A 14,378-nucleotide genomic window follows, 5' to 3' on the forward strand; every position below is an offset into this window, starting at 1 on the left:
ACGCGGAACCCTACCCTCCACCCTACCAGTATCAGACCTACAGTTACCACCCTGCCCCTCCACCACCACCTCCACCCCCGCCTCCGCATGTACCGCCCTATGACAAGTACTACCCACGGGGAGCAACCTACCACCTGTACCCCCCGTACTCAGGGGGTCAGTATGCTGCCCCGGGTGCAGAATACTCATACCCACCTCCTCCTCCGGGTGGTGTGCACTATTCACAGGAGAGCTACACCTCCTATACCTTGTGCGTGCCCAACCCACCACCCCAGGGTCCCCCCCAGGCACTAGCTTTGCCTCCCCCGCCACCACCCACATCAAATGCCCCTCACCCTCCTGCATATGCCACATATCACTACACGGAACTCACACCGGTCTTCACGTATCCTTCCCCGGGTACGATTGTTAAGATAAACTTCATAGGTGTGTTTTGTTTGCCCTGTTTGTTTGTTTGTCATAGATGCATGCCCAGTGGTTATTTTGTGATTGTCTTGTGCTTTTTTGCTCGTGCTTAGTTACACTAACTTGTGCTTTATATATGCATTATTCTTAGATTGATTTGTATGTATTTGCATAGTGTATGTGCGTTCATGTTTATCAGTTCTCTTTAACATATATAATAAATCCTTAATGAAATTCGCAGCTCAACACCACACACACACCACACGCGCGCGCCACACACCCACACCACCACACACACACACCACACACAACACCACCACACACACCACACACACACACCACACAACCACACCACAACCACACACACAACACACCACACACACACCCCACACACACCACACACACACCACACCCTACACACACCACACACACACCCACACACAAACCACACACACACACACACACCCACACACACACACACACACACACCACACACACCACCACACACACACCACACACACACACCACACACAACACACACACATACACAACACAACACACACACACACACCACACACCACACACAACACACACACATGCAAACACACACATGCAAACATACACACGCACACGGACACACACACACACACACACAAACACACACGCTATGCGTGTGTGTGTGTGTGTGTGTGTGCGCGTGCGCGCATGTGCGTGCGTGCATGCGTGTGCGCATGCATGTATGTATGTGTGGTGTGACTATGAATTTCAATATGTATGTCTATGTGTGTCCTGAGTGTGGGTGTCTGTGTGTCTTCATTTGTATTACCCTGTATATATGTTTAAATATCTATATATACAGGTATATATATATATATATATAATATATATTATATATATATAATATATTATATATATATATATATTCTTATATATATATATTCATTACATACGTAACACATATAATTTATATATATTATATATATAAAATATATATATATCTAATATATATATATATATAGATATGTATATTATGATATATATACAATGACAGATATATAACATATATGTAACATAGATACATATGTATACAGATACATATCTTCACACAACACAAATGCACACACACCACACACAAACACACACACACACACACACACACACACAAACACACACGCACACACACACGCACACCACACACACACCACATATACATTTTTTTCTACTCTGATTATATATAATATATATATATCATATATCTATAATATATATATATCAATTATATATATATATATATATATATCACGTTTATTTATGTTTTAACACACACACCACTACACATATATATATATTTAAAATTTATATATATATACATATATATCTATATATATATATATATATATCTATATTATATATATATAGATATATATATATATATTATATATATTATGTATTATATACCTGCTCTTTGTGTGTGTGTGTGTGGTGTGTGGGTGCTTGTACTATGTGATATATATAATATTTAGGTAGATATATACGTATATTATATAACATATGTAATTCATCTATGTGGGTGTGTGTGGTGTGTGGTGTGTGTGTGTGTGTATGTATGTATGTAGTATGTATGTATGTATGTATGTATGATATGTAGTCTGTTGTTATGTATGATGTATGTATTGTATGTATATATATATATATATATACCTAATATATTATATATATATATATATAAATACATATATAATTATTATATTTTTTTTTTTTTTTTTTGTTTATATATATATATATATATTTATATATATAAATATATATATATATATATATTATATATAGATATATATATATTATATATTTATATAATATCTATATATTAATATATTTATAGTTATAGCTATATAGATATATATATATGTATATATATCACCTAATTACCGCAATATATATAATATACATTACATACATACATACACCCATGTTATGTGGATATACATTTTATATAGATACATATATATTATGTTGAGGTTATTATATAGATAGAGAGAGAGGTATATATATAGACATATAGATATCTATATATTTGTATTATATATATGAGATATAGATATATATAGACACACAAGACATACACACCCAATAGAACATAATACATACACACACACAAACACACCACACACACACACACACACACACACACACACCACACACAACACACACACACCACATATATATATATATATAGATGTATTATAGTATATATATATTATATATATATATATATATATATATATATTTTGATTGGCGTAATATGAATATACATATATATATATATATATATATATTTATATATATATATGGAATATATATAGATATAATCATATGGATATGTATATGAATATATATATATATATATATGGATAGAGCGAGGAACGACTAGAGAGAGAGGAAATAGATAGAGACATATAGATAGAGAGAATATTAATATATAGTAGAGAGAGATATAATGAAGAGATAGATAGATATGAAGGATAGAGCAGATAGAGAGAGGAAGAGAGTCTAGATATATGAAAGTAGAGAGATATATGAATACGATAGATAGATAGGAAGAGAGAGATAAGAGAGAGATGAAGATGAGATATATCGTAGAGAGAGATAGTATGATAGAGAGGAATACAGAGTAGATACAGAGAGAGATATATAGGAATACTAGGAGAGAGGAAAATATAGATGATAGATGACAGTATATATAGTATATAATAGGAAGAGAGAGAGAGAGATGACGAGAGAGAGAGAGATATGAGATTAGATATAGAGGCTAGAGAGAGAGATGAATATATGATCGAGATGAAGTACTAATAGAGATAGAGAGAGATAGAGAAGATATAGAGAGAGAATAGAAGATAGCGGAAAGAGAGAGAAGAGATGGAAAGATAGATAGAGTAGAGAGATGAAGAGATAGCGAGATAGATGAATAGATAGAGAGTTAGAGAGAGAGAGAGAGGGAGATAGATAAATATGAGATAGAGAAATAGATAGATAGAGAGAGATGAGAATAGAAGATAGAGAGGGAGAGAGACTAAAGATATATATGAGATGAGATATAAGAGCGGAGATGTATAGAGATAGATTAGGGGAGAGATATGAGATGGAGAGGAATAGTAGAGAGATGTATAAGTGAGATAGAGATATTATATTTATATGAGATTATAGAGGAGAGAGATAGATGGATATGCGAGAGAGAGAAATGGTGGGAAAAAGTATAGTGGAGAGAGAGAGACAGAGGAGATTGATAGGAATAGGGAGATGGATCGAAATATGAAATAATAGAGATAGAAATAGAAGAGAGAGGGTAGGTAAGGGGGTATAGAGAGAGTGAGAGGTATAGATGATAGAGGTAGAGTGAGAGTCATGATATATATTCTGATATAGAGTAGAGATAGTGGAGATAGATAAGATGTTGAGAGTATAGACGAGAGAGAGCGAGAGCTCTAGAGAGATGATTAGAGAGAGTAGTAGGGGATATATAGATGAGCGGAAGAGAGATGGATAGGGGTGAGAGAAGAGAGAGATATGATAGAGATGAGCAGAGAATAGAGCGAGATGAGAATAGATAGAGATATAGAGTGTAAGAGTATGAGAATAGTAGGTTTGTGTTTTTGATAGAGATAGAATGATGATGGAGATAGAATTGAGATGGACGATAGATATATAATAGAATAAATAGATTTAGAGAGGACGATTATATAATAGATAGGGAGATAGAGAGTTTGACGAAGATAAATTGATGATAGAATGGTGGGAGATAGAGAGAGAGAGAGAGAGATAGATAGATATAATTATTATATAAGATATAGATTGACATGATATTATATATATTAGATATATATATGATATGTATAGATATAGATAGATAGATAGATAGAGATATAATTTAGTAGAATAGCAGTAGAGATATATTAGATATAGAGATATATATATATTTGATATATATATTAATTATGTATCTAGATAATTGATAGTTATATATAGATATGTATATTTTAGATAGATGAGTATGTATTGAATGTATATATATATAGTGTATAGTTATATATATATAAATTTTTAGAGTTAGATAGTATGAGGGATATTTATAGATTATAGATTGGATATTTATATATATATATATATTGAGATGTATATATAGATATATATATATCGTACATATAGAGGATATAGTGATATATATATAGATTGAGATGTTATGAGAGAGGAGAGATAGATATATAGATAATATGTGTATTCTATATATAGATAGAGTATATTGATATAGATATATATATATTTATATTTATAATATAGCTAGATAATTATAGTATATCGAATAATTTTATAGAGAGATATTATTAGTTTTTTTTATATTGTGTTGAATAGATATAGATATATTTATATTAATATTATATATTTAGATTATATAGATGAGATAATAGATATATATATTTATATATAATATATCTATATGAATTAATATTATATATATATTATATTATATCTTTATATATAATATATATATTATATTTTATTACATATATATATATATATATATAGTATATATCTATATATATATATACTATATATATAAATATTATATTAATTTAATATATATAATATATATATATATATTTATATTTATATATATTTTATATTATATATATATATATATATATATTATATTTATCTACTTATATATATATATATATATTACTATAATATATTTATATATTTATATTATAGTATATATAATTATATTTATATATCTAATATTTATATTATAATATATAGATTTATATTATATATATATATATTTATACTTTATATATATATATCTTATTATATTTATATATATATATCTATATATAAATATATATATATATATATTTATATATATTAGAATATATATATATATATATATATATATAATTGCAATGTATATGTATATGAAAGATGCAATAATGCAATGGCTCATTTCTAAATCAGTTTCTACCAAGTGCCCACAGAGAGTGTGTAAAAACCTCACTACCATTACTCATGTATGATGAGTAAATAGGAAATGTCTATGAAACTAGTGAGATCCTAGGTGCACACTCGTTTTAGTGGGTCATGTGGTATGGTTGGTTTAGTAGCAGGCCTCTGGTTTCATACCTGGTATGACCTATGCTCGAGGCCTGTCAGGAGGTGGTGTCATAATAGATATATCTATTATATATATATCTATATATATATAACTAATATATATATATATATAATATATATCTTATATATATATGTATGGTAATATATATATATACATGTACAAATACAATTCTATACAATATAAAAATATATACATAATATTACATAAATATATATATTATGTAGTAAATTATATATACATAATACCATATATATATATATATATTATATAACTATAGTATATATATATATACATACATATATATATACATATATATATGTAATAATATGTATAACATATATGTATAGTACATATAAGTATATACAACTATGTAATACAAAATAGGTCTATACATATATGTATAGACATTATGTATATACATATTAAATATGTAGATAATTATATACATCTATGTATTTTACATATATTAATATATCATATATATATATATAGATGAGAGTATATATATATCTATATATATATATATAGTATGTATATATGTGTGTGTGTGTGTGTGGTGTGTGTGTGGGTGCGTGCGTGTGTATTGTAATTTTTTATATTATATTCATATGTAATATATATATATATAGTATATATGATAGATAAGATATATATATATATAATACATATATATATACATATATATATATACAGATATATATATGACATAGTATGTGTATAAATATATATGATATATAATATTATATATATATACATACAGTATATAGATACAGATACATATATATACACACTATACAGAGATAGGAGACAGAGGATATAGACAGAGAATAATATGTGACATATATATAGATAGACAGTGAGTAGATGAGAGAGAGAGATATATATATTACAATAGATATGAATATATATATAGACACTACAACGAGATATAGAGTATAGATACATATAAATATAGATATACATATATATAGATACATATAGAGATAGATATGATATATAGTATATCTTTATACATATACATCCCGAAGATAGAGATATACAGAGCTATATATATATATATATACACTATAACATACTATATATACATATACATATATACATATATATAGATATATATATATATATATATACAAATATATATATAGATATACATATATTATATATATATATATAATTATATATACATATATATAACATATATATATCATACCTATATATATATATACATATATATATCTAAAAATATAGATAGACACAATAGATACATATATAGAATACATATACAATTATACATAGATGTATATATATACATATATATATACATATATTATATATATCACATATATATACATAGAATATATGTATATATATATGTATAGATATATATGTATATATATATATATATGTATATATATATGTATATATATAGTAATATATAATATGTATATATATATGTATATATATATATAGGTAATATACTATATCTATGTAAGATATATGTATATATAATATCGTATATAGGTATATATATATGGAGCTAATATATAGTAGATATATAGCTGTAGAATAGAGGACGATAGGATATAGGTATAGATAGAGGTAGTATAGATAGAGATGTCGAGAATCTGGATATAGATAGGAGAATGTAGATGATATCTGTAGATATAGAGTATATCTGGAGCTATATATGTAGAGATATCTATAGTGGAGGAGGAGGTAAGATAGATAGAGGAAGTAGTATAGTAGGTGGATATAATATATGTATAGATATAGGGAGAGAGATAGGGATATAATATATATGGAGATAGAATATATGTAGTGACAGTCGGGAGAGAGTCTGATAGGGAGAGAGAGATGGAAAGTAGATGGTATATGCTAGTGTAATAGAGATAGTATGGCATAGAGATTGTATCTATATAGATGTAGTATATATATTGGAGATATATATGTATAGAGATATAGAGGGATATAGAGGATGGATCTATAGAGAGAGGAGAGATATGAGGTAAGATATCTCGAGTGAGGTCTAAGATGTATATATATATGTATATCTAGAGAGGAGATTGATCGAGAGGTATATGGAATACATCTATCATATAGATATCTATAGAGAGGTGCTGATGTATATGTATAGAGAGGTATATAGATATAGAAGACGATAGATATAGATATATATATCCCCACCCACACACAACATCGCACACTCACACACACACTCACACAACACACAAACACCCACACACACACCACACACCCACAACACACCACCCCCACACTACACCACACCACCCACACACACAAGATGAGAGAGGAGAGAGAGAGAGAGAGAGAAGAAGAGAGAGAGAGAGTATAGAAAAGAGAGAGAGAAGCGAGAGCGAGAGAGAGAGGAAGAGAGAGGAGCGAGAGAGAGAGAGAGGAGAGAGAGAGAGACAGTAGAGACATAAAGAGGAGAGAGATCGGAGAGAATAGAGATACAGAGAGGGTAACCAGATAGGAAAGAGAGAGAGGTAGAGAGAGAGAGAGAGATAGAAGAAGAAATAGAGAGCAGAGGGACATGAAGAGGGATAGAGAGAGGAGAGAGAGATAGACAGAGAGAGAGGAGATAGAGCGAGAGAGATAGCTACAGAGATAGCGAGAGAGAGGAGAGACGAGATAGAGATATAGTAGAGAGAGAGAGAGAGAACAAGCGAGAGACAGAGAGAGAGAGAGAGACCAGAGAGAGTAGGGACAGAGAGAGAGAGAGACAGAGAGAGGATAGAGAACAGAATACAGAGTAGACAGATAGTAGAGAATAGTAGAGACAGCTATAGACATATGAGAGAGAGATATATAGGACACATAGAGATAGTAGAGGAGACCAGAAGAGCGAGAGACACCGGAGAGAGAGGAGATACAAGATAGAGAGTAGATACATAAGAGAGTACTCTAAGAGAGAGAGAGAGATAGAGAGATTTAGACAATAATGATAGCGAGATATATAGATATAGAGAGATAGGGAGAGAGAGGCGATAGATAGATATAATAGATATATATAGAGAGATATAATGTAGATAGATAGAGATCTAATATATATAGAGATATATATATGAATGTATATAGATATTGAGATAGATATGATAGATATGGATGACTGTATAGAGATATATATAATGATAGATAGATCGATAGGGAGATGTATATTATGTATAGAGATATAGAGAGAGATAGAGAGATATATAGATATAGAGGCAGAACGAAGTATATATATATAGAAAGATATAGAGAGAGAGAGATAGAGATATAGATAGATTCGATATAGTATGAGATATATAGGGAGATATGAGTATATAATATATAAAGAGAGGATAGTATTATAGAGATAGAGATATGTATATGAGAGCATATATAGAGAAAGATTGGAGAGAGAGAGGAGAGAGAGATAGTATATGATATATAATATATTAGATAGATAGGATAGAGATAAATTTAGATATGATATATCATATAATAATTATATTATCTAAGATGATATATAATATAATATATTTATTATATATATAGAGTATATAGATATATATAGATAGTAAGAGATTATGGATCTATATATAGATAATATATGTATATATAATAAGCTAGATATATATGAATATATAGAGAGATACTAGAGATATATAGAGTATAGAGTATATATAGAGGATATAATATATAATATATATAGAAGATATTTATAATTAGATATTATATACATAACGATAGATATATGATAGTAGAATAATGATATATAGAATATATTGATAATGATATAGTAGACATATAGTATAGATAAGTATATTATAGATAACTAATATAAATATAGATATAATCTATGCTATATATCTATATACATATATATAATATAGGTATCTTATATATATAGATAGATATGATATATATATATCGATATCAATATATATATATAGTAGATAGAGTATGATAAATATAGAGAGAAATAATATATAGATGGTAAATATTAGAATAGATAGGATATATACATAGATATATAGATAAATATGTACGATATATCTAGATATAATGAATTATCTAGATAATATATAATATATATTATTATATATTATACATGATAATAGATATGTGATGTATATATAATATATTATATGATATCTATAGATATAGATATAGAGTAGACATACTATATGATCTATAGTATAGAATATATTAGATATATGAATAAATGATGATAGATATAGATAGAGATATAGATGATAGATAGAATATATATATATATATATAATATAGTATATAATATATAGATAGGATAATAGATATAATAGGAGAGAGTACATATATATATATATATATTATATATATATATGAGAGAATATACATATATTAGAGATATATATATATGATAAATATCATATATGAGATTAGAGAATATTATTAGAGATATATATAGATATATATAGAATATACATAAGTGAGAGATATAGAGATAGATTAGAGAGAGATATATATATATATATAGAAAGATGTATGAGAGTTATATAGATATAGAGAATATATATTCTATATGAGAATAATAGACTATATTATAATATATAGAGTATAAGAATATATATATATAATAATAAAGATTATGATTAGAATACTAATATAGGATTAGAATATAGTATATAAATGACTATAGGAGATAATCGACGATGATACATAGATAGATCGATATATATATAAGAGTACATATATTTATATATATATATATATATATCTATATATATAATATACTACATATATTATATATATATTATATATATATATAATATATAATACCTATAATAACATTATATATATAGATATATATATATTATATTATATATATATTTATATAATATAATTATATATCATATAACATATAGTATATATATAATATATTATATATATATATATAGATATATATATATATATATATATATATATTATATAATATACATATATATATATATATTATAATATATATATATATATATTATAATATACATATATTATATTATATATATGATTATAGTATATATAGAATAGTAGAACATATAAATATACATATATTATATATATATATATACCTAATATATATAGATATATATAATATTAATATACATATGATTTATATATAGTGATAGGATATATATTATATATATAATATATATATATATATATATAATCCATATATATTATATATAATATATCTATATATATATATATATTATACATAATAAAATAATATATTATATACTATATATATAATACATATATATCTATATATATATATATACTAGCTATATATATATTATATATATATATATTAGATAAATATATATAATATATATATATTGTGTTGTGTGGTGGGTATTATGGATAGTGAGAATTATATATATATGTATATTGTTTGGTGTATATATATATACATTATATATATATATACTATATCTATATATATAGTACATACTGTTACACACAAACACGCAACACACACACACGACACACACACAAACACACAAACACACAACACACACACACACAACACACACCACACACAATACACACACACACACTTCAAATATATAGATATATATGATATAGATAGATATATATATATACGATATAATATATATATATATATATATAATACATATATATTTATATATATATATGATATACATATAGAGAGATAAATACATATATATTATATAGATATATAAAGACATATATATATATATAGATATATATTAGAAGTATATCTAATTGTATTGATTTATAATATAGAATACATAGAGATTATATAATATATATATATACATATATATTATATCTATATATATAATACATATATTTATATTATAATTTATAAAAATCCATTAAATATATATTATATATATATATATAGTATATAATTCAATATTATTATTATATATATATATATAAGACATATATATTATATATATATATATATGTATAGTAGAGATATCCATATATATATCGATATGTATATATATATTATATATATATAATATATATATATATTATATGTATATATATATGTATATATATATGATATTATAGGTATATATATATGGTATATAATATATGTATACGATATATGTTATATATTATGTATATATATAGGTATATAGATATGTATATATATACGTATATATATGTATATTATATGTATATATATGGTCTATATATATGTCTCATACATGTGGTCTTATATATATGTTATATATATGTTATATATATGTCTATATATATGTCTAGATATATGTATAATATGTATATATAGATGGTATAATATGTGTAATACTATGTGTATATATATGATATATATATGTAGCTATATATGTATACTATATATGTATATATATATGTAGAGATATATGTATATATATACGTATATATATATGTATATATATATCGATATATATATTGTATTATTTAAAAAAATTTAAAATTTTTTTGGGTAAAATTTAAAATAATTATATGGTATATATAGATGTATAATAATATGTATATATATAGTATATAATATGTATATATATATATATATACATAAATGTGTATATATATATATAATCCCACCGCGCTGATTAGATCACTGATAGTGCCATAGTGGAAAAATGAGTGAAAATTGATAGTCACCACAATTTTAGTGATTCACTGTAATTGATATTGATTTAGGCAACCAAAAGACGTTACATGCTAGGGCGTTTTTTCTAATGAGATGTAAGTTAGGTCTTAAGAAGGTCATAGCAAAATCAGGTGAAGTGAGATTCTTAGTTGAGGCATTTATGATTATGTATTTGTGTGTCATTTATTATTATAACATAGTACAGGGCTTTTTTTCACTGGATGAATTGATCTTGATATAAAAATTACCAAATGAAGATATTTATTTAGATAGCCCTAGCAAAGAAGAATTTATTTGAGATGTACTCAAACATTTGTTGAGTACATGCATTTTCACACACTGGCAACATTGCTTGGTAAATTGAAATGTAGGAGGACTTTGCAGATGTAGAAACATACATAAAACAACATACATTACATTCATATATACATGAAACCACATTACTTGAACAAGAAGTTTCTGTTACTGAATTCAAATTAAACCAAACCTCAAGGAAAACAAGGTATAATGTTAGAGAGAGAGGTAAATGAAATGCAGACTTTTCCATTTTTCACTCAATCAGGCAGAAAGAAAAATCATAAGAGTATAAAAAAGCAAGGTTTATTTGATTAGGGGGGGGGAGGCTTGGTAAATTGGGAGTATTTATCATAAAACTTAAGTTTATTGAGATAAATCTTGAGATTCATATGAAACTATTCTTTTGTTTATAACAAAAAAATGTCAAATCTACTTTATGGGACCATGCCTCAATCACATCATGAGTTCACTGATTAGTGGCAGTGTTATGAAACTAAAATTTAAAACAGCGACTAACAGAAGTTGAGATATGAAATGCACACACATGCACCAATGGTTTTGTATTAACATTATTATTATCATCTTATGTTTAATTTTTCTTATATTCTGTTTCTTCCAGTTATTTTATATTAAAGTTCTGCTTAAAGCATGGAGAAAAGCATGAATATAGTTGTTTTAATGCTGATAGATTTAAATTAATGATAAGGAGCATTTTTTATGAATACTTTTTAATGTTTTTTGTTAATCAGTGATGTATTCTATTTCAGGACCTTCATCCACAGAGTAACAATATGCTTTCCAGTGGATCCAAAAACGGCATACGGGCCCCTACTGGAAAAAAAAAGTGTAGAGGGCCAGAGAAGCTCCGGAAGCAATGTTGAAGAGTGTAGTAGTATGAACCAAGTGGCAGTACTGGGCACCAGTACAATACGACCAGCACAACACCAGAACCATCCACATCTACAGCGTCTCCCAGGATTGGTTCCTGCAGCCAGGTAACGTGTGGTCTCTAACCACCTATCATGAGCTAAGTTAATCAGCCTACCATCCAAGGTATGTGCTGTTGTTCACAACACCTGTGACTTTGATGTTCATCCCAGAATCCATGTACTACTCATCATTCCCAAGTGCCCCCCCACACAGTTGCCTGCCCCAGTGTCTCCCCGCTGGCCCCTCTATCAGCCTCAAACCTGCCGCCACCACCACATTGGGCAAGGGCACTATAAACTGTAAACTGTTTCCCATCAATCCTTGGGACTCCAGTAGTCCCCAGTCTGTAGGGTCTCCACATCACAGTCTGGGCGGTGCTTCTGCACAAGCAGTTTCTGGGAGCACAAACACTCTTCTGTAGCACTACCACAGCTAACTACCAGCATTTGTGTTCTGGAAATGTCTCAACCAGGTTATAGCCCCTACACAAGTAAAATCTGTTTCTCCGATATGTCTCAGCCTATGGTAAACTCCAGCACAAGTTACAACACCAATGGTTAGTGGCATCTCCTCGCATAGTGACTCGACACAAGTTTCTCAAGTATCTCAACTGGAATGAGTCAGGCACCTTGCATCACTCCTGCCACACCATTTGTATTGGTATGTCACAGCCAACAATAGCTCCCACAAAAGTTACTGCAGCAGTCATCTCTGGGATACTCAAAACTGCAATAGCTCCTTCTAGGGTTACAGTTTTGACTGTTCCTACATCAATTCAAACCTGGAGGAACTCAGACGTCTGTGGCAACTGCAAAACTCACTGAGATGCCCCAGGTCACAGTCATTCCTGCACAAGCACACAGCATTTAGTGTCAGTTTGTGGCCTCAGTCAGCTGTTGCACCTGGCCAAGTTTTAAC

General features: G+C 27.4%; 1 protein-coding gene across 1 annotated transcript in view; it reads left to right on the forward strand.

The window, feature by feature from the left end:
• Nucleotides 1–13,881, forward strand: part of LOC119579927 (inverted formin-2-like) — a 14,083-nt gene extending 202 nt beyond the window's left edge. Inside the window, exons 2-4 of the mRNA XM_037927771.1 lie at nucleotides 30–385; nucleotides 13,298–13,525; nucleotides 13,674–13,881. Coding sequence (XP_037783699.1) covers nucleotides 30–385; nucleotides 13,298–13,525; nucleotides 13,674–13,881 — 792 coding nt within the window. The remainder of the gene's footprint in view (nucleotides 1–29; nucleotides 386–13,297; nucleotides 13,526–13,673) is intronic.
• The last annotated feature ends 497 nt before the right edge of the window (nucleotides 13,882–14,378 follow it).

The sequence above is a fragment of the Penaeus monodon genome, chromosome 13 (assembly GCF_015228065.2).
Source record: "Penaeus monodon isolate SGIC_2016 chromosome 13, NSTDA_Pmon_1, whole genome shotgun sequence".
NCBI lineage: Eukaryota > Metazoa > Arthropoda > Malacostraca > Decapoda > Penaeidae > Penaeus > Penaeus monodon.